The sequence below is a fragment of the Eleginops maclovinus genome, chromosome 4 (genome assembly GCF_036324505.1).
Source record: "Eleginops maclovinus isolate JMC-PN-2008 ecotype Puerto Natales chromosome 4, JC_Emac_rtc_rv5, whole genome shotgun sequence".
Taxonomy (NCBI): Eukaryota; Metazoa; Chordata; class Actinopteri; order Perciformes; family Eleginopidae; genus Eleginops; species Eleginops maclovinus.
The window spans coordinates 23203283-23226283 of NC_086352.1; the positions used below are offsets into that span (position 1 = coordinate 23203283).

The 23001-nt window shown below is 42.4% G+C and overlaps 1 protein-coding gene across 5 annotated transcripts; it reads left to right on the plus strand.

Annotated features, from left to right (window-relative positions):
* Nucleotides 1–576: 576 nt before the first annotated feature.
* sema6d (semaphorin 6D) lies at nt 577–21014 on the plus strand. 5 transcript variants are annotated; one of them, XM_063881778.1, is made up of 20 exons: nt 577–802; nt 7670–7841; nt 8335–8446; nt 9456–9516; nt 9723–9785; nt 9905–10006; nt 10241–10331; nt 10559–10678; nt 11003–11091; nt 11879–12096; nt 12205–12336; nt 12875–13030; nt 13388–13561; nt 13909–14049; nt 14268–14345; nt 14446–14504; nt 15086–15142; nt 15640–15822; nt 16802–17043; nt 17160–21014. In XM_063881778.1, the coding sequence occupies exons 2-20, from the start codon at nt 7718–7720 to the stop codon at nt 18288–18290; spliced, it is 3333 nt and encodes a 1110-aa protein (XP_063737848.1). In that variant the 5' UTR covers nt 577–802; nt 7670–7717; the 3' UTR covers nt 18291–21014. The 5 variants fall into 5 exon arrangements, with proteins under 5 accessions (XP_063737848.1, XP_063737853.1, XP_063737850.1 ...); XM_063881779.1 differs by lacking the exon at nt 577–802 and adding an exon at nt 1497–1723; XM_063881783.1 differs by lacking the exon at nt 15640–15822.
* The last annotated feature ends 1987 nt before the right edge of the window (nt 21015–23001 follow it).

Sequence of the window (23001 nt, forward strand, 5' to 3'; positions counted from 1 at the left end):
AAAGAAAACCGTAATTTTATATTCCTATATAGACACATTGTGTTTATAGTATACACCAATGCTCGTAGTAAAGTAATATTATTTGTTTTACCTAAAACCAACACTCTGGTATGTAGGCCTATTTAGTTAAAATGTCAATATTAGAAATAATATTATGGCCAAACAGTTTTCTACAATAGATCATGTATGCGTTTGGAAGACAGACATGCATGTAAAACTTTTACTTCAACTGTTCACTTTATAGCTGTATATCTCCACTTTTAACGGGCTACAATAATAAAGTGCATGATGTGGTGTGGTAGTAGAGGGAGATTTGTGCTTCAGACATGTCCCTCTTAAATCCAAACATTTCCAAAGCTGTGTTTTACTAAGCACCCACAACTCAGCTGAAATGATTTTTACTAGGCTCTCTTGCTGACTTTCAGTTGGGGGATGGGGTTTAACAGAAGTGGGGGGGCAATACGGGGTCACACAGGAGGAGAACTGGGAGGGAGGGGGTTGCTTTTTCTTTCTCTCCGAGCTCTAGGAAAGAAAGGAAGGAAGCCAGAGCAGAGAAGCCCAAACCAACTGAGGAGAGATGGATGTGGTGGGGGGAGGGACCGGAGCAGGAGGGCTGCTCATTGGTAGGCTGCAGCTCTCTCTCTGGATGGATTGACTTAACACGGGTCGAATTACACCATTTGCCGTGCATTAGTTTGTTTTTCTCTCAGCCAGGAGAAGTTGATTCACTACGACGCGCACAATCATTTCTTTTCTGGATTACAGCAAGATAAAGGGATACAAAATAAGCAATGCAGATGAGGTGAGTTTCTTGCCGCTATACTTGGATATTGCCTACTTTGTTGCGAAGCATTATACACAGAGAAAGTCGAGGGGAAAACTAGAGAAGAGTCCTTGCTGGGATACAAAATATTTCCCCTGACCACGTCGCTATGCCGCTCTGCAAAACTGATGGTTGCTGGACAGAAATAGTTCGGGTCCAGACTATTTTTACTTACGCTTCAATCCAATTTACTATTAATGAATACCTTCCGCGACACGTTTTCCAACTCCATAAAGCGGTGTAACAGAGGGCTAACCAAACCTAAAGTCATCTCTTTATTTGTGATACAATTTACTCTTCTACTTAAGGCTGTACGGTTATTGTTATGTTAAGTTATATACTCGCATGATTAATAACCATTCATCAAACTGGTTAATGCAAAGCTTAATTAAATGTGGTAATGCTAAAATGATAAACAAGCCCTACATAGTTTTTTATTTCCGTGGATTTGTGCGATATCACGTTCTCAGTCAGTCCACACGCCCTCTATTATCTTAAATCAACATTAAATCAATGATCGTACATGAAGTCAGTGCGCGGTGCAGGATCGCGCGTCGTTAATGTTTATGTCTTTTCCCTCTGGTTTCCAAAGTTAATAGTAGTGGAAGGGGGCTGGTGTATCGCTATATGAGGGAGGGGGCGGTGTGGTCGTGGCAGAGCTTTGAAGATCAGTCATCAGAGCGCAGCGGGACGGAGACAGAGCAGGCAGGCAAAATGCTCATATGTGGCGAGTGTCAAAATCTGTGCGCAACTGGATAAAAAGAAAGAGAGAAAAGTAGGGTCCGGTTGGAGTTTAAAATAACCGGAATATTACACACTGGGTGTTTTCTAAATGGATAACCAAAGGAATATGACATTCAGTCGGATTGCCCCATTCATGAGTGAATTCGGACACACAAGGTAGGGGTCCTCGATGATTTTTTATTATTTATATACGTATTGTATTTCCACGGTAAACTTTGTGTTCATTTATTAAGGTGGAGCTTGGATTTAATTAAGGACACATCACTACACTCCTACGATATCCAGAGAGCTACTTTGTTAAAAATATTACATATAAGTAAATATATATATATATATATATATATATATATATATATATATATAGGAGAATCAAGTGCTTAGATTTCAAAGTAAAATATACCCAATATTAAAAGAGACGCAAATATAGACAATGATTTACCGAGAGTAAAATCAGAGCCACGCCAATGTTGGTCTTTTAACAGAACAATTGCGCCGATAAGTGTCCGTAATTTTGCTATAGTTTTAACCACAATAGCTCGTCTCTTCTCATGTGTACTTTCCCAATTGTATAAAGAGGATAAATAAAAATGTTTCCGGACATTTCTAATCCACTAAAATCAACTTGGTATTAAGGCAGCTTGCATGTGATAGGACGTTGCATGATGGCAACCACGATATTAAACAATACAGGCGAGTGCTACGGGCAATCCGAGTTGAAGGTTGTTGACCGCTCACTCACCTTTAATCTATTAAATGTATCCCCAATGTTATCGTGGTATTCTTATATTGGATTAAACATTGGAGAAGCGCTGCTAATCTTTTTTTGGAGGCAGAGCAGCACGGGAGCCCAGCCCTGTGCATGCATTAAGTGCGGTGGAGGCAGCCCCATCACAGTTGTCACTCCACCGCTGTCCCCCGCGTCTTTGTTGTCTTTTGTATAAGTCCTACATGTGGGCTAAAGGGGTCTGAAAAGATTTACCACGGGTAAAACTTGAATGCCTTCACCCAGTGTGCACAATGCTTGCATTAGAGCCCGGGCTGCTGCGTGGATTGTGTGCGTAAAAGAGGAGCGGAAGATCCCCACGCAAAACTTGAAAAATTACCAGCGTATAAAAGAAGAGAAACAGAAGAAGAAGAATAGAAAAAGGACATCATTGGAACGGTTCGCTTGGTTCATGAGAAAACATATAAATGTAAGGGTTTATTTAGGAATTGTTCTGCTTAGTTTCATTATTTAAGGGAAAATGGCCAAATGAAGTAATGAGCAAAAGAAGATCAACTAAAGGGCTTTTACTGAACTTGTCACTAGACCAATCTGGTGTGCTACATTTATCTCAAAAACAGCAGATTCATATTTAATATTTAGTTTGACTGTTGTCACAAATTTAGGATGCTATTCTCTGAAGCCAGTGCAGTCCCTTTACAGAATTAAAAACAGAGCAGATCTGTTTAAACCTATACCAGATGTGTTCATTTCCCTGAAACTCTGTGTAAGTGTCAGAGCTCTGTCATAAGAGAGAGAAAAAAGAGACCCGGCTGAGTTATTGAAACTACTTCATATTGGCAAGAACCACACACTTAGGCTGGGTCAAACATCAGAACCAGTGGTGGGTTCAGTCATCAACACAGCTGGCTGGTGTGTCTCACTTCGCCTCATTGGCTGCGAGGTCAGAACTCAGCGAACAGAACGATCACCGTTAACCTCCACTACAGCCGGCTGTAACCCCGGAACAACCGCCATTCAACCATACAGTGATCAGTCTTAACCCTCTAACCCATACGCCCAAATTGCCCTAAACTGCTGATAGTAAACCAGATTGTCCAATGCTGAATTAGCTGAGTGATAAAAGTGTGACCCTGTTTTTGCAGCATTTGGAGTCAATGTGTTTCTATAGTTTGTTTCTTTCAGAACCCCCTTTTAGGAGCCCCACAACAGCTCTCCTGAATGTAGGTCCACTGACCGGGGGTGGGGCCCTATTGTGTTGACTTGCCCAAAGCCCCCTTTGTTTCCTTGTCACACCTGCAGCTCAGCCCCTTTTGTGATCTACTATAGCAGAACTACTGTTGAGAACAACCATTCTCCTGTTTCACTCCTCCTCTCGCCAAGGTAGAGAATAAAGGGAGGGAAGCACAATTTAGGGTGGCACAGCCTTCTCCTTCTGCCAAATCTTTGAAGCAACAAGTCCAACCAAGCCCCTCAGAAGTGATCCTTAGGTAAATAGTATGCGATTAGGGGTAGTGGTGGTTATGACTGAAGTGGGAAAAGAAGTAGTAATCATTTTTAGGCCTGTTTCAAGGTTGAATCACTCCTTTCTGACTGAACAATTTCTCAGAGAAGTTGAGCGTGGAGCTGGAATGATTTGTCATCAAATTGGTTAGTCGATCGACAGAAGAGTAATGGTCAACTGTTTTGATAATGAACTAATTGTTAAAGTATATTTCACGTAAAACTGACACAGAATGCTGTTTCCAGCGTGTCGATTGTGGAGATTTCCAGCTATGTCTCTTTTTATTCCAAGGAATATCTTTGAGGTTTCGATTGAAAAAGTTGATATTTTATAGAACAAATAATTAATAAAGAAAACAACCTGCAAATAAATAAGGAAAACGATATTTAATTGTTTCCCTATAGTGTAGAGCTGAGGTAACAGTGTTATCGGATATATCCAGTTTTGGACAGTCTCGCATGCTTACACATGCATTAAAGCATACACACCAAGTGTGAGGAGTGAAATGTCTGAAACTAAACTCCTTGGCCATTTGATATCCTGTGCTGCAGGTTTACAGATGAGTTTGGTGCACGATGACAAACCAAGCAGCCTCAAGCAGCAGTCACCATTGTTCTGCTGGGATTACATCCACCCATCACACTCATATGCAATTTACGCAAGTTCACGCACCACTGTTGTTTGTCTTCTTTTTATTGGCCCCAATTCCTCTCAATTAGACTTCCCTTCAAAAAAACATTCAGTTTTGCAATGGGGGAGAGGTTAGGGCTGACATTGGCTAGTGAAAGAAGAGCTAAAAGGAGAATATGTGTTAATCTGTCATTTAAAGCTTGGAACACTAAATCTACAGCTGTAACTACTTGAATTGGGCTGCAGACCCCTACACCCACCATCAGTACAAATAGCAATCCACCATCCCCCTTCCGTGTTTAACACCATGGGTCTGAGCCAACAACATCAGCAGGGAAAGTGCGTGGTTGTAGGACATTGAAAAGCCTGTAATAACAGAGGTAGAGTGAGGCAAGGCTGAATGGCACTGAGTTGCGTGACAAGCCCAGCATCTCCAGGCTTGTTGAGGCCTATGCGTATTCACACACGCACACGCACGCACGCGCACGCACGCACACACACACACACACACACACACACACACACACACACACACACACACACACACACACACACACACACACACACACACACACACACACACACACACACACACACACACACACACACACACACACACACACACACACACACACACACACACACACACACACACACACACACACACACACACACACACACACACACACACACACACACACACACACACACACACACACACACACACACACACAGGAACCAGAGAGCGCAAAGAAATAGTCAATAGAAAACATGCTGGGCTCACTGGAGATTGAGAAGTAATTTTAGCTCGCTGACCTCTGGATGTCTCCTGTTTCTGTTTTACATTAAAGTTTCTGAGGGAAGCCTTCGCCTCCGCAGTGTGGTTGTTAGCATGCAAGGAATCATGGGGGATCTGAGCTGGGCTTCTGCCACTCATAGGAGTGGGTTTCTCTTTAATTGTTTAGTGAGTGAGAATGGTGGGAAAAAAGGGCTGTATGCTTAAGAAGAGGGGATATAGAGCAGGGCTCCAAATTCTGTCAACCAAGGAAATGATTTACCTGTGAACACAGCCAAGTTTGGCCTGGAAGCAAAGCCTGCAGCCTGTATGATAGCATCATATAATTGAAATGTGGAGCCTAGTTTATTTACCTTTCATACCTCCCCCTTTTTATTGTTGTGAACTTGGTATAGATTCCTGTCATTGCCATGACCTAGCAAGTCAGCAATGTTTTTATTGGGAATAGATACAATGATTTGGTTGTGTGAGAGTATCTGAAACGTGTTGCAAAGAAAAGCTGCTATACTTCCAAGGAACACCACTGTCTCTCTTTGAAGAGCAGTGTCATCATTTCTCGTTTAGATTAAGTTGCTGACACTTGTTCTTTGTACAGATCTGGCCTGTGTGCATAGATCTCAGGATTGTTTGTGTCCAGAGATGCATTTGCATGTAGATTAGAGTATAATGACTGCTCTAGCGTCATTAGTGACTTTTCTAGTCATGGAGGGCTCTCAATCAATCCTTTTATTTTGTCAAAACTTCACACCTGTAATTTATCTATTAAGCAAACTAATTAAGATAAAGCATTGTCTTGTTGAGGCCTTGCATTACCTAATAATACTAATGAAATTGAACGTTTAAAGGCCTCAGTATCCCACAGAGTGCTGAATAGCTATGATTACATATTGTTGATGACTAGAAAAATGCTGGAAACACTTTGTTTTTATCCCAACCGCTTCCATCCTTTCATGTGACAACGTACAGCAACTGTAATTAGATTATTAGTGCCTGAGAAACAGGCTGTGAGCTTTGTATACATGAATGCTTTAGGGCTGTTACCTATTTATGTATTATGCAATCCACTTATATAGAAAGCTGACATGCTGATGTATTGTTGACTACAGGTAAACACCTCATGTCGCACAATTTTCTATTAAGCATGTCTATAACAGTTAATTAAGTGTTTTGAACTAAATATTTGGTAAGCTTTTTAAAACGTCTTATAAGATTTCAAGGCAATTACAAGATGAAAGTGACCAGATTGTGGGTTACAAAGTTCTCACATAGCTACAGTGATGTGGTAAAGTCCATAGATTGCCTCTGCAGGCTGCTGATCTGCCATGCTTCCTGTGTGGATCAATCAGAGCACTAATGGCTTGGCAGGCCAGCCCCACAGACAGCCCTGGAGCAGGTGTGCTTTGGGGCTAATTGAAAAATTAGTCAATAATACTGTGTGATTGTGTGTGTGGATGCACATGCATCAGTTTTTGCATTACACCATTTGAAAGCGTGATTATGTATGTGCAGCCCTGTGTGTGTGTGTGTGTGTGTGTGTGTATCCCAGTGTGCTCCCAGCTAATCCATCCCTCTGCCTGTATGACGTCTCCCGGTAAATTGTTTATATCCGTTCAGGCTTTGCCTGCATGAATAATTTGTTTGCCTTATAAATATTTGAATGCACACCGATCATTAATATGCACAGACACAGTCTGTCTCCAAAGCACTACTCCACGCACTAACATACACACTAAACTCCTGCCACTCCCACAATGAATTATTACCAATGTAGTTGCTGGTGTATCATGTCTACAATTAGATGTGATACAAACTATTATCCACAAAAACGACTTTGTCAAAACAACTATACATGACTTGATCTTTCTGAGACAAAGATGATTTAATCACTGCACTGCAATAAAACGCACCTGCCCTGAAGAAAGGCTGGAGCAAAAACATCCAACAGAGCACTAATAGAAGTCAGCTAAGGTCAGAGCAGAGGGTACACTAGTAATGGTGATGAAGTTGTGCTGATTAGTGTGGAGCCTGGCCCTGGAAAAACCATTCGGAGCACAGATGTACTGAGACAGCATGCCCGCCATGGTTCTAACAGAGTGGACTTCCGCTGCCTCCAACACACATGGAGACACCCAACCGGTCACTTGGCTGACCTTCCCTTAGACAGCAGATGCAGAGAGAGATACAGGGGAAACGCCAAGCACTGCCACTGAGAGCTCAGTCATCAATGAGCACAAGAGGGCATGATGTGTGTCTTGTGTTTGAATTTCACTAACCTAGTCAGTATGGACTAGAAACTAAAACATCACAGCAGAAATGCTTCTATTTTTTCATCCATGATGAAGTAAAGTTACGATTTGGCTCACAAGACTACACACTGCATCAGAACGATAAATATAACATAATGTTGTTTTAAAAATCAATCAATCAAATCATTCTGTGTGTTTCCAGGTAACATCTCCACCACAGTGAAACAGGAAGTGTCGTCTGTGAGCAGCCATGGGCCAGAGAGCTGTGCTTCTGCTCAGTGAGCTGCTGCTGCTGCTCCTGACAGCCTCGCGCACTATCCTTGCCGTCAGCTTCCCCGAGGACAACGTACCCCTTGATGTCGTTGACGCACACTGTGAGTACAGGCCCAGAAATGAGCTCAGCAGAGATGAGGGTAGAGGTTACAATTGCAAGACATCACTGAAGAAGTCAACAACTATCATAATGTTCACTTTTCTCACTCCACATGTAAAAAAGACAAATGTCGGCAGCCTCATCCTTATACTCGTGTCAGCAGTTCAGACACAAGCATGCCATTTTCTCAGTAATAAAATCAAGCTGCTGTATGGTCAGTCGCATTAAGTGGATTCCATTTACATCTCTATGTACTGGAAGAACTGAGATATGTGCTGACATAGGCAGCCATTCCCTTTGGCACAAACAAAACACGACACACTGTACCATAACCCTAATGCAGTAAGATTTAAAGCACACATACAGGATATTTGTTTCTACTCTGTATCATTAAATGTAGCAGAGATGAGTGTTGCATATCCTTACAAGAGTGTATGTTCTTATACCTTAAGTTTCCCATTAACAGTATGTGTGAATTTGTGATGTCTTCACAGTTTCACGGAGATACCCTGTGTTCAGGGGCCGGCCCTCTGGCAATGAGTCACAGCATCGCCTTGACTTTCAGCTGATGACCAAAATTCAGGACACTCTGTTCATCGCTGGCAGGTAAATTCAACATACAAACACACAAACTCTCTTTCTCTTTCACACATCCCCCACACCAATATACTCAGTCAGTTCTTGGCAGGTAAACAGTGGCATGTGGGGGGAAGAAAGCTCTTAGTGTTATTGGATCTGTAGCTTCTAGACTGCTATTTGATGTATATGGCCCGCATTGATCTGAGAAAGGCGTCTATCATGCCGGCCTAACGCTCTGTCAGGGGTTTCTTGGCATCTTTACATGTCTTTTTGGTATTTATGGGCACTGGGATTAATCTGACCGCCAGCACCAATAATGTAGCAGGAAATCAGCTCAAAATCTTCAGTATAAACGCCCACCTCTGGAGCCCCTATAATCACTTCCACATGTATCAGTGTTGTCAGGTGGATCCTCTTTTGGCCTATTATTCACATGTTTTTACTAAAAAACTAAGCAAGATGTTGTTCTCTATGGGTTGATAAGATCCGATCCCCATTGGTTTATTACATTTTTTTATAAACCATGTATAATCAAAACAATATGTGGTTGTCATGTAAAATGTTCTAGCCAAGAGGACATTCAGGGTGTTTTTAATAAAAAAAACAGTTGCATTAAACATAATTCACCATGCATCTACTATTCAACAACATCATTGTTCTTCAAATAGTACAGACATTTGAATGAGCTATATTTTAGTGTCATTTTTTTCAGAAATTGGTTTAAACCCATTTCCCTCAGATTTTATATTACTGCAAACCAAAATGTTGTTTCCCGGTGCCAGATAAGTGAAAACATAGTTCACAGGAAATGAGAACCTCTAATGAGGAAGAAACATTCAGAGAAAAATTCCCATAATGCAAAAAAATAAAATAAAAATTATTATTATTATATGAGAATTGTACCTTACCCTCTATAATATTGTAAATACATATTTATGAAGATCGAGATTTGTTTTTAAACAGAAAAATGTACGGGGTTGTGTTCCTTGCTGTGCTGTGTTGCTGAGCTGGGTATTGTGTTGCTGTCTGTCCACAGAGATCAGGTGTACCTGGTCAGTCTGAGAGAATCCTACAGGAATGAGATCATTCCTTACCGGGTAAGACTCTCGCTGCTTTCTCAATCTACCAACACTAAAAGGGTTCCGTAGAAAAAAATAGAGAGCCGTTCATCAAAAACTGGACAGGTTGTAAAATGAGAGAGTGGAAAAGGGAGGACTTTGTGAGCTTGTGCATGAGTGAGTGTATGTGTGTATTAAGCCGTGTGCCGTGCGTGTGTCTAATGCTCCATGTTGGATTTTCACAGAAGCTAACATGGCGATCAGGACAAGCTGACAGAGACATGTGTGCCGTCAAGGGAAAACACAGAGTACGTATACAAATAAATGTACCTTTTGTGTTAAATCACACTGACAGAGGCTTAAACATGTAAGCAGAAAAGCAGGTTTCCTCTAAAAATGCTGTCCCTTGTTATGTGTCTGATTTCAGGACGAGTGCCACAACTTCATCAAAGTGCTGGTTCCCAGAAACGATGACTTGGTGTTTATCTGTGGTACCAACGGCTTTAACCCCATGTGCAGATACTACAGGGTCAGTATCCAGGGAACAATGTCACATTAATGCACACAAATATGGACTTCTATTGTGTAATTGCTTTTAAAGTAATTTGGGTAAAGAAAATAATAATTTCAATTTATCGAAAAAATGCATTTGACTAGACTACAAATGATTTATGTGTGTGCTAGTGTTACCATGTATGGTGGTATGTACTGTGTCCCATGACCAAAAGTTGTAATGTGTGGGTGATTGTTCTGCCGTCTTCAGCTGGATAACCTTGAGTTTGATGGGGAGGAAATCAATGGATTGGCACGATGCCCATTTGACTCCAAGCAAACTAACGTTGCCCTTTTCGCTGGTAAGGGTTGAAAACACACTCGCCCACACACACATTTACTCTTGCTGAAGAACTAATGTGTTTCTACTTACGCTCTCATTATCACCTCTGTCTTTACCACGATAAAACTGTGCCTGCAGCGATAACAATGCACCTAATCAAGCCGCTTAAAGAGAAACAACAAATCATTGTAGAGCAGTGTATCCTAATGTTTTTTGACTGTACCTCTTGTTGTTATTGTCTTTTAGAGGGGAAACTGTATTCAGCAACTGTAGCTGACTTCCAGGCCAGTGATTCTGTCATTTATCGCAGTATGGGTGATGGATCGGCTCTGAGGACCATCAAATATGACTCCAAATGGCTGAAAGGTAAGCGATTGCTTCTTCCCCTCTCTCTATCTTTATCCCTTGCTTTCCTGGAGATACACGTGTCTACCTGCCAGGTTGTTAAATGCCCAATGGTGCCCTTGCATGGTGTATGTATGTACAGGGCTGTCAGAGCAATTTTTGAAATGATAGAGAGCTCTCTTGCCTTGCCAAGCTCCACAGGGATATGGCCTGTTCTCTCCCAGGAAATCTAGGTCACCCCCAGTCATACACAGCCATGTACAAATCCCTGAAATATTCAACATGCTCAGTGGTGGTGACGGTGCAGAAATATGCTTCAACTCTCTGCTTCTGTCTCCCCCTCAGAACCTCATTTCCTGCACGCAGCAGAGTATGGGAATTACGTGTACTTTTTCTACCGAGAGATTGCAGTGGAGCACAGCAATCTGGGAAAGGTAAGACGGTGCACCTGCCGTTATAATGCATTACATATTTCGCACACAGATCGTATGCAGGCCTTTATCCAAAAAAGGGCTTACACTTCCCCCGTGCCTGTGTTCTTGCCACAAATGGTCCCAGCTGTAATGGGGACCACTCAGGCGATGACAGTACATTGCATTAGAGAACACGAAAACATTTCAACAGCCAGGGTTTGCTGGAAATGTTGTACTAATGTAAAACTATTACACAGTGAGGAGATTTGTCTCCCGGAGATGTTAGCCCAGTGTCTGCCTCTATCAACGACACATACAAAGGGCATTAGGATGTTTCGTGTTGGAGGCCAACCTTAGATTTGACCACGTCTCATCCCTTGCGGGTCTGGCCAGGCCACAGGAAGCCAGCATCCTACATAAGCCACCAGCCAATAAATATTTCAACTCTACTAATGCTTGGGTGACACCTGGCCTTTGATAGAGGTTTGTGCTGGTAAATAATTAAAACTGTCAAAGCCAACTGCTTCATACTGTTCATTTAAACTCGAAGCCTTGGTAATAAGTGCAATCAAACACACATTCACATGGCACTGCATCGGGCCAGGAGAGGCCATCAGACTGGTTAGCTCCAGTCAGGATGAACAATCTCAGCACACACAGAGACGAGCCTGTGTGTTTGTTAAGTCGTTATCCCGAGTTGCCACAGGATGGAGAGATGCATTATTCAGCATGTTGAAGTGTTTTTTAGTGACGTTCACTCGGCTGCCTTCCTCTTCCGCTGCATCTCTTAAACCCATGCTCTTCGCAGGTTGTGTATTCTCGCGTGGCTCGGATCTGCAAGAATGATGTCGGGGGGTCGCAGCGGGTGCTTGAGAAGCACTGGACATCTTTTGTGAAGGCGAGGCTTAATTGCTCGGTACCAGGGGAGTCCTTCTTCTACTTCGATGTGCTTCAGTCCATCACTGACATCATCAACATAAATGGAGTACCCTCGGTGGTGGGCGTGTTCACTACGCAGATGAACAGGTGAGCAGCGGCTGGTGTTAGACACAGACTGGAAACAGAACAAGGATAAATATAAGAAAAATTGGGAGTCATATGTGGATAAACATTGATATATTTATGTATTCACAGTATCCCAGGGTCAGCAGTGTGTGCCTTCTCTATGGCCGACATAGAGAAAGTATTCATGGGCCGCTTCAAGGAGCAGAAGACTCCTGACTCTGTGTGGACTCCAATTCCAGATGATAAGCTTCCCAAACCTCGGTAAGAGTTAGACTCTCTCAAACAACGAGCAAAACAAAAGAAGGAAAAAACAGGTGGTGCTGTTTACCACCTGACATTGTTTCACATGTTCTCTTCCCTTCTTTATCCAGGTTAAACCCAATGAAATCAATTATTTTCCAATAGTAAGGGACCAAGTTATTAGCTTTGACCCAGTACACACATTCACCATCTGCTGATGATTGAATTATTAATATGGCATAATTAGACACGTTGCATATTTAACCTGTTTACAGTCAGCACATATATTTGTAGCCCTGCCCTGTGTCCAAAACACAAAGTCCACGAAGCACCTCATTACCCTGGTAAATCATTAATGGACGATAACCATGCATATGCATATTTTATATTTCCAGCTGATGCCTTTTAGTGATCCTAATAAGCACCTGCTCCTCTCCCCCCAAGCTCTCGTTGCACTTTTCATCCATTTCAATAGACGCTATTATTACTCCCTGGTGTGTGATCGTATGGGCTGATCTTTGACCTTTTGCCCTCTGTTCTTGTGCACCCTCCATCCTAGACCCGGGTGCTGTGCAGGTCATGGTCCAGCTGCGTCCTTAAAGAGCTCCATCGAGTTTCCGGACGATACCCTGCAGTTCATCAAGTCCCACCCCCTCATGGACACAGCGGTGCCTTCTCTTGGTGATGAGCCTTGGTTCACCAAGACTCGCGTCAGGTAAACGCAGAAATACATAAAGCTTCAGCTCTGTTTCTGTAACCTTGTCCTTGAAATCAACCCAATATAAAGTCTAACTAAATATGCACAGTTCTGGCTTTTTAATTTCTGTTCAATGCCATATTATCACAAAACGCCATCTGATAACTTTGTCTAAATAAATGGCATAAAGAAAGTAGAGTTTGGTAAAAAAAAAAATCTAGGACTGAAAAACCTAGTTTTTTTATTATAATATTGAAGTATTTTAATTGACCAATTTGCATAAGATCTTTAGATCTGTTTTCAACATATCTTCTTCTATCTTGTTTGTGATAACACCTGCTGTGAGTAACACATGCCTCTCTGCTGTGTGTGAAGGTACAGACTGACAGCACTAGCTGTGGACAATGAAGCAGGACCTCACAAGAACTACACAGTGGTGTTCATCGGGGCCGAGTCAGGGGTCGTTCTCAAGGTTTTGGCCAAGACCTCCTCGGTGTCTTTGAATGACAGCCTGCTTCTGGAGGAGATAGATGTCTTCAATAAGGCCAAGTAGGGATACTTGCACTTCTCACCCTCTCTCTTTCTGCCGCTCTTCTCTCTTTCACTTCCCCTTCTGGCCGAGGAGTCAGCAACTCTTAAAGTGAAGCATCCTGACACAGATAGCAGTGTCCGTCTGCTTTCTGTGACTGCACAGCATGAGACTGAATTCTTGTTTTGCTTATTTGTGGATGTGAACATGCACCCTGCAGTGTGTTAGAGGTTAAAATCCTGTTAAGCTGCGAGAGAAAGCTTTATGTGACTTCTCCACCTAACAAGTGATTAAATCTACTGAGACTGAAACAGTACACGGACTTATCAGATAAACGTCTGATCAGGTTTCTCTCTTCCCTTCCCAGGTGCCTGTCTAACCACGAGGACGACAAGCGTGTCCTCTCGCTGCACGTGGACAAAGAAGCACACAGTCTGTATGTCGCCTTTTCAAGCTGTGTCATCCGAATTCCCCTGAGTCGCTGTGAAAGGCATACTTCCTGCCACAAGTAAGTGACGTTCAAATGCACACGTAGAGGGGCAAAATGCACTTTGTACAAATGGTCATAGGTACTGTTTTTGTGTTTTAGTTATTGCCATAAAGGCAATGATTGCAGCTTTATATTATGTCTTTGGTTAATGTTTAGTCGGTCACCAATGATTATAGTGCACCTCCCAGAATGATTAAACCTCTGTACTGATGGCTAGTTTTTCTGTATGGCTTCAGGTCTTGCATTGCAACCAGGGATCCCTACTGTGGCTGGAAGCCATATGGAGCCTGTGAGAGGATACTGCCTGGTTTTTTGTGAGTTGACTTTACTATAAAATGCACATTTATAGATGGGAAATTTGTTTTAAAGAATACTTATCAACTCTCAATTAATCTCCTCTTTGCTCTCATTTAGGACTGGATATGAGCAGGATGTAGAATTTGGAAACACTGCCCACCTGGGAGACTGTCACGGTACGATTCTCATCTCCATGCCATGCTGTCTATCCTGAGACACATTCTAACACAAACACACACAGACACACAAACACAGACACAAGCAAATCAAACACAAACTCATCTCCACACACCATGAGCTTGCACACTCACACCAGTAACCACTCCAGTAACTTGCCCCTACATAAGTTTATGTGAAGTATTAACACACACATCTACATACAGTACATGGCCACCTGTAACTTATGCCTCCAGTGAGGCAGAAACATGGACATGTACAATAAAAAGTCATGTTCAGCCGGTGCAAATGGTAGAGGTCTTAAAATATCCAACTGCCAGAAAATGTGCCTTTGCCAATTTTACTGTAAAACGCTTGTCCCTTCATTTGTACCAACTGAACATGACCCCAGCTGAACCTCAATATTGATCAGAACCAGAGGGCCCTCAGTGAATCCACTCCAGTGAGAAAAGGACACTGTGGGTGCTTTATATCTTTATTATTAAATCAAATAAACTGCACTTTTAGAGTCTTTTGGGAATTTTGGTTTTTACTTCTGAATTCCTTTATACTGATTTCTTGTCCTTTTTAATTCTTGTAGCGTTTTTGGGCAGTACATCAGCGCCAGATTACAAATCATTTGGCGACCCTACCTCTGGTTAGTTTGATCTTTTACTCAAATGGTTTCTTTCCTTGAGTTCAGCATCTCCAACCCTGTCTTTCCGCAACTGCCACCATTCATCTTTTCTTACCAATTACCTCCTGAATGCTAATGTCACCAGCTTCATGTTCATCCTCACAAACAACAGATTCATTGGTGCTCTAGCACACATTCACTTCGACCTTTTCACTCATCACTTCCTGTTCCAAGTCACTCATTCCACTTGCATGCCCTCAAACCCTCCTTTGGCATCCTTACTGTTGTGTACCAACTCCTCAGTGAACCTCAGTATCCTGTCCTTTTCCCCTTTAAAAATTGTCTAAACAAAAATATACTTTCATTGGTCTGTGAATGTGAACTGTGATAAGGTTAATTAACTTTTTGTCAAACATTAAATCTAAAAACTAACCATTGCCCATGCCTACTAACTTGGATGATACCAGTATGCTTTACCCACGTCTGCAGTTTTTTTAACAATTTGTTTGTCACCACAGACATGGAGTTTTCATCAACGCCAGTCACTGTCCACCCCAGTGGGGCCATACTCCCCCCAGTACTCATACCCACTCAGAGCCCCAGCTCTGGGCCTGATCCAGAGCTCTACGGCTCAGGCTTTGAGCTGCAGGATGACCCAGGCACCTCCCATTCTATAGATACTATCCCAGGGGGCCATAAGGGTAAGGCCCGCAGGGAGGCAGCCAACATACTGCAATGAGCCTGATCTAAAAGCTGCCAACAACTCTCACTAAGCTACACATAGTCTCACATAAGCAAAAGCACACATTCACATTGGCAGCTAATTTGTATTTCCATTAGATAACATGGTTTTAATTAGGCCTCTTTTCTTTTTTTAAATAGACATGTACATGCATAGTCGATTTGGCTATTTATATTTTCATGATATATTGTTTTCATTTCTTAAAATTGTAATTTTCTTATGTTCTTTCTTTCTTTCTTTCTTATGAATAATTTCCCCAGTTTTCTAAATCATTAAACCTTGCACTCACCATTCTCCTAAAATCTTTTGTTTGGATTTAGCTTCTGTCTTTGCTAATATAGATTTCTTTAACTAAAGCTCTAGTAACAGTTTACCCTGGCTGGTAGATCATTGACTGGGCCTGCTCTGCCACATCACCTTTTGTGGCCGCACGGTGGATGACTAACTCTTTCAATGTCTGTGGTTACTAACAAACTTCCAGTAAAGCAACAGCTATCTCAAAACCCGGGAGATGAGCACTGCATCTCTTTGTACTGAACAATGTCCTGTCAGTTGATCTCAAAAGGTTGATTTGGATTTCCATCTCAGACAACAGTGCTCTTCTATCCCTTTGATGTCGGTGAAACGCATGGCAAAAAGCCTCTAATGGACCTTGGATAAAGCCACAACACTTTAAGCCTTTCCTTCTGAACTAACATAGCACTGCTTCTTGTAGATGCCGAAATGGATGTGGGTACCTAACAGCTTCTTCAAAACCTCACCATATTTCTTCTTCATTTGGGTTTAGATGAATAGGAATAAAATCAGAAACTCAGAAATGTGCATGTTTTTTTGAGAACACAACCATGCACATTACTTCTCTTGAATGGGGAGGGATTCTGCACTAAACACTTTGATGCTTTTCACCAGGAGTTAACAAATGCGTCAATGTTTTTTAGGTGTGTGGGATAACCAAGCAGGTGAGACCAACCAGATGGTCCATATGAACATCCTCATCACCTGCGTGTTTGCTGCCTTTCTCATGGGTGCTCTCCTGGCTGGTCTGATTGTTTTCTGCTACCGAGACTCATTCCTCCGTAAGCCAAGACATGTCCGCAAGGATGCAGAGTCTGCACCATCCTGCTCTGACTCCAATGGAAGCTTTGTCAAGCTCAATGGCCTTTTCGACAGCCCTGTAAAGGTAAAGCCATAAAACAGCTCCAATGCTACATTAAAGTCTTTTGTGGAGATGAGATAATGGACCAGATGTAAAACTGTCTAATCATACTGTTATGTTTTGAATGTTCCTAATCCTAGGAGTACCAGACCAACATTGATTCTCCCAAGCTGTACACCAATCTGCTGAGCAACGGCAAAGACCTAAATTCACCTAATGGAGACACCAAGACCATGATCCTGCGGGACGGCTGTCAGCCCCCTGAACTGGCAGCCCTGCCTACTCCGGAGTCCACCCCTGTGCTTCAGCAGAAAAGCCTGCAGCCCATTACAAATCAGTGGGAGAGGGCTCATGGAAAAGCAAGTGGACCGCATAAGGAGTCTAACTCATCAGCCAAGAGTCCTCAGTTCCTTCTTTCTTCTCCTCCTCCTCCCAACTCCAACTCCAACCACCCTCATCTCGCGTTGGGACACTCACACATCCCTAGTGCGGTTGTCTTGCCGAATGCCACACATGACAACTCCAACCTTGACAATGGAGATGATACTTTGCCACATTCATCTGAAAGGCGGCTGAAAAACCCAGATTCTAAAGGAAGTAGGAAGGAGCAGAAAAAGTCTGTGGATGCCAGAAATACCCTTAATGACCTTTTAAAACACCTAAACGACTCAGTGGCCAACCCCAAGGCCATTCTTCAAGAGGCATCAGGGCCTCGTCCACGGCAACAGCTCACTCTGGAGCCCATGGAGGAACTGACTGAATTACCCCCCAAGGTGCCCAGCCGTGAGGCTTCCCTGTACTCTCCCTCCTCCTCCCTGCCAAGACACAGCCCAACCAAGAGGGTTGATGTGCCCCTGCTCACCACACCCACAACACCAACGGGCAGCCTGAGCATGGGGGGCACCTTGGAGAGGCAAAGAGGGGGGTATCAACTCCACCGGAGTGCCTCTCACAGGCAATCCTTATCAACCTCACCAAGTGGGGTAACCATGGGGGTGTCTGTGTCTCGCCAACACAGTATGAACAGAGGGGGTTACATGCCTCCAACACCCCCCTCCAGACTTGACTCCCAAGGTGGATTGATGGGGGCAGGAATGCACTCACCTCACCAATCCTCTGTACCCCGACAGGGCAGTTACAGTGGGTATGGTTCACTCCCTCGCACAGGGCTTAAACGGACCCCATCGCTAAAGCCAGATGTGCCCCCTAAACCCAATGGGTTTTCACCACAGACTCCACAGGTGCGAGTGGTCAACAAGTACAGTTATTAGAAGAGTATGACACTTCTGAGTGAGCTCTTGGACTTGACTTTGAGCCCTGAGGGCTTTGAGGGGCGATGGATGGGATAGGCCCTATCGGTGTTTGTGTATTGACTTGAGGTGTTTTGCCCCTTTAAAAGATATGCACATTCACTCACACTAAAAAAGGGAAAATTCACACATGTGGCCAAAGATACTCCATGGGGCTTTTTTGCTCCCTACACCTCCATCTCCCTCCTTTGTCACGATAGCCACAGGATACAAAGAGTGGACGGCAGTAAATCTGCTGCTACCCATTGTATCCGGGTTTGGGTGTATCCTGTTTCCATATTTGGTACAAGGTTTAGGACACCAGCTGGGGCCGCTACGGTGCCTGTGCGTGTGGTGCCATGTTAACAGTGGAATACTTGAAGAATTGGTCTCATTTGTCACTGCCCTTGAGCACTGTCTTCCCACTAATGTGAACTAAACAAAGAGGAGAGGTAGGCCACGCCTTTGTAGTAAGAAGGCTGGGGGCAGTGGAGAGGAAACTCAAAAATCATAAGTCTAGGTAAGACCGCTAACAGCTGAAGCAAGCAGAGAAAAGTGCACAGAAAATGAGTGTGTGTTTTGTTTGATTGGAAAGCAGATTGGTGTACAGGCAGTTCAATGTTAGGCCTACACATTTGTTTGTCAATGGTAGTGCCACATGCCAGAGGATGCACCTTAAGTCTTAAGACCTAAGTCTCTTATTTCAATAATATTATCTCTTCTTTAGACTTGTTCAAACCCATCTGAACCGAGCCAAAAAATATTTTCTTGTCTCTCTGTAGTGACTTTGGTAATTTGGTTAGGCTAAGGTGAAGTTTGTGATGCAGGGTGTATCTTGGGACAAGGACACTGTATGTCACTGGGAAACTTGCGAAAGGATTTTTGCTGCTATTGGTTTTAAACATAGGTGTTTGTCTTTGATGCATTTCTTTTTCTCAACTAGACTGGGAACGCCCTTGGTATTGGTGTGCATCTGCTTGTGTGTGAGTACAGTGTATGTGTGGGTTATTTTGCAGATAAAGACAAAGAAGAACAATTATCAGTAACTAAATGCACTGTTAAATCTGATAAATGGGGAATAATGGTCTCCAGTACTGAATCCTCCCATAACCTCCTCTGCCCCCCTGGTAATTATACTGGTGGTTCAAGATACTTCTTTCTTTATGTAGCAATGGTATTAAGAAAAAACATACATTTCTCATTTCATTCGATAAAAGAATTTTGAACAAAATGGTTTGCCTTTATTATGTTTTTGACTGTGTTATTTAAATAATGTACCATATGAAACTAAAGCAACACCACTGGTTGAACCCATGTGATTGAATTCAGCATTTCAAGGCCCTTCTATTCAAGTGTTTCCCCTGATAGAAGAACACTAGAAATGTCCTTCTTCATTAATCCTATTAAAAAGGTATATTCAACTGACCCTAGAATAATAAGTGGATGTAACACCTCCGTCATCTGCCATGCTGCTTCTACAGCCCGTGTTCCCTGTGCAGCTTCCCTGCAAGTGGTCAGTGTACAATCAACACAAAAAAATGACTAATGTGTCCAAATGAGTCATGCTGGGAATGACAAGATCCTGTATATAATTAAATACTATAAATAAGGAGTATAAATATTTTTAGGCAAGTGAACCTGAATCTGTGCATTGTGTGCCTTATTCACAAAACTACTACAGTATATAATTCTGGCAATGTCAATTGGTCTTCTGTATGTTACTGTCATATACTCTGTAAACAACTTTTATACAAACAATTTGAAAATCAAATGGATGTGTTTGAAAACCACAACAAAATCTATACTGAAGTGATGAGGGAGATAAATTGACTGATAGACATTCTACTTTTGAATGCTGTTTTTTGAAGGACATTCAAAAAACATTTCTTAAGGGTATGAATGGATTTTTGTCCTTTACTACCGGTGTTGAAGAGAAAGGTGTTAATCCCCCACATAGAGGTGCCATGCAGTGAATGTATTTTCTTGACAGTGGGATGTAGGGTGGTTAGACCTTGCACTGTGGAGCAGTCGGCTCAACGCAGCACATCCTGCCCATAGTCAATGTATTAACACAGTGTTCACATGAAAGCCGTCAGTTGGCATGGGTAGTCACGCAGAATCCGTAATTCCCTAGGATTGCAGAGACAGGAATTATTTTCTATTGGCCAGTAGTGACGACTAAGGGATCATTTTTCTTAAGTACATTATTTGGGAGACATCTGCAATCCTATGTGAGCGTCAGTTGCCTGTTTAGCAAAGCCACATTTTGTTTACAAGTGATGATTGTATGTAAAGACTTTCTGCCCGTCATCTTACCAGTGTTTGGGCCCTCTTTTTGTACTCGACACATGCACACTGACATTACAAACATACACTCAACATACACTGCTCAACTGCCTTGTACATTGCAATATGAAATGGGTCTTTCTGTTGCAATCTAAATTGAAGCCTTTATATTTCAATCTGAGCTTTGTATGTGCAGATCAACCGGATGTTGTCATGTAACTTTGATTTAAATACTGTGCAACATGGCAGTGAAAGGCCAGCTGTACATATGATCTCCAGAGTATTTCAGCGTGTAGATATGTTGTAAAGTTGTACTGTGAATGTGTAAATAATAATGATGGTCTTGGTTTCATGATATTTTTTGTTGATTTTTTTAACACGGCATGTATAGTTGAAATAAAACATTATGGCACAGAAAAAGTGGTCTTGGGTTGTTTTCAAGTCAGGGAATGGGTATTTAGCTTGGTTGGGATCAAAGGTCGGCTTCTTATGTTACAGTATGTCATGTGTTTCTGTTGTGAGAGATTGTGATGTGCCGTCACAGAGAGATAACAATCAGACGTTTAGGGCCTTCAACTCAGGCTAAGAGCCATCAGATGCATGACTTGGGCGGGTAATAATGTGTCCTTGCTGATCTCTGTGATCTGACTATCAGAGACATGAAGAGTCTGCAGAATGATTAAGAGCTTTAGGCTTTTTTTTAGAGCTGGGTTGTTTTGAAGTTTGGGGCCAGCACAGAGTCAACCATGCCAGATAGCATGTGGGAAAGTTTCCAAAGCAGCATTTACTTTTAGAGACCAAACATCTGGACTAACTACTGCTCAGGGTATAAGATCTAAGCCACCAATGAGCTGTAAAAATATGTACACTACCACATGCATACATTTAGATGCAAGCAGCATAAACATCCATTGAGTGATGTTACGCACAGATTGGCTTGTGATAAGATTAGCTGTCAACAACAAGGAATAAAGGACAGATGGTTAGATAAATGAAAGTCCCTTTTTCATGTGTTTTTGATAAGAGGAATGGCAAATTATTAATTTTCCTGATGAGGAATGCCACTCATTCCCCTATCAAAAAGACAGAACATCCAGTGGACATCCTGTAGTACTGAACTTCTCATAAACCTTCATGTTAAGTTCAAACGAACACAGAACCATGCAAAAAAATACATCATAAAAATAGTATTCAGTGTGAAAACATGAAAACAGGAATGCAGATACATCTGTCCAAACTGCTTTGTATCACAAGCAAGGGATGTCCCAGTCTCTTAGCAGTCTAAAAACACACACCAACAAACATTCTTGTTTGGAATCCGCCCGGTGATCTATGTTGCATGTTATGCCCCGTCTCTCTTCTCCCCACATTTCCTGTACGCCTCTTCGATATTTACTATCAAATAACCCAAAGAAAACAGACCCAAATATAACATTAAAAAAAATCAGAAAAAATTTTTGACTATCATATTTTATCAGCAGCTAAATGCTAACTTCCTGCGAAAGGTCAAGTCAACAATCCATATATACCATTCAATATTAACATAAAAATGTTGATGTTTGTAGCTCACTGAAGCTACACATAAAGAAGAAGTGCAGGAGGGCTCAGAGCGAGCCTTTTCTGCAGGAGGTTACGAAGCCCTTTGGTTGTTTGGCCAGGAGGCTTTGTGGCTCGTCGCTGCCGTCAGAATGTTGACACAAGTGCTCCTTCATTTGCTTTCAGCAGCACCTTCTGAAAACTCGCACCTCCTAGCAACCCAGCTCACACGCACGCACGTGCACGCACGCACACAAGGGAAACATTCTCCCCTCTGGGTGTTCTAACGGGGGTTGGGGTGTGATTTGGTTGGGAATTCGGTAGAACAAAGAGGCGCCTCTTGCTATTCTGATGTACATCCCATCCTCTCAATTTTTCAGATAGTCTCTTTGAATTAGTGGAGGCAAATCAAACAGAGCCAGTGATTCTGTAGCCGTTTCATTCACTTGTGCATCCGCCTGGACACACTTAACTACCATTACCACCACCAACTGTTACTGGACAAAAAGCATGCGTTTGTTGTCTTACAGTTCGGTGTTTGTCTGTGTTTCCGTATGTCCGTGCACATGTGTGTGTTAATTTCAGTTCACGAGGGAAAGAGCAAGAACATGCTTGAAAAACACAAAATCTCTTAGTTAGGCTTAGCGGGACACAGCAAGGGCACACATCTAGATGCAGGTAAATAGCTTCAGAGTACAAATTAAAATGTGCTCTGAAACAGAAACTCTCAAGCAGAAAACACAGAAAAGTCCACAAAAACCCAACAGATAGTACATACTAACACATGTAGAAGGTCATTTGGTCTATTTCCTGCTTACTGGCTTTCTCTTCAGGACCTATTGGGAAATGTATGAATGGTGCTTAGACTGAA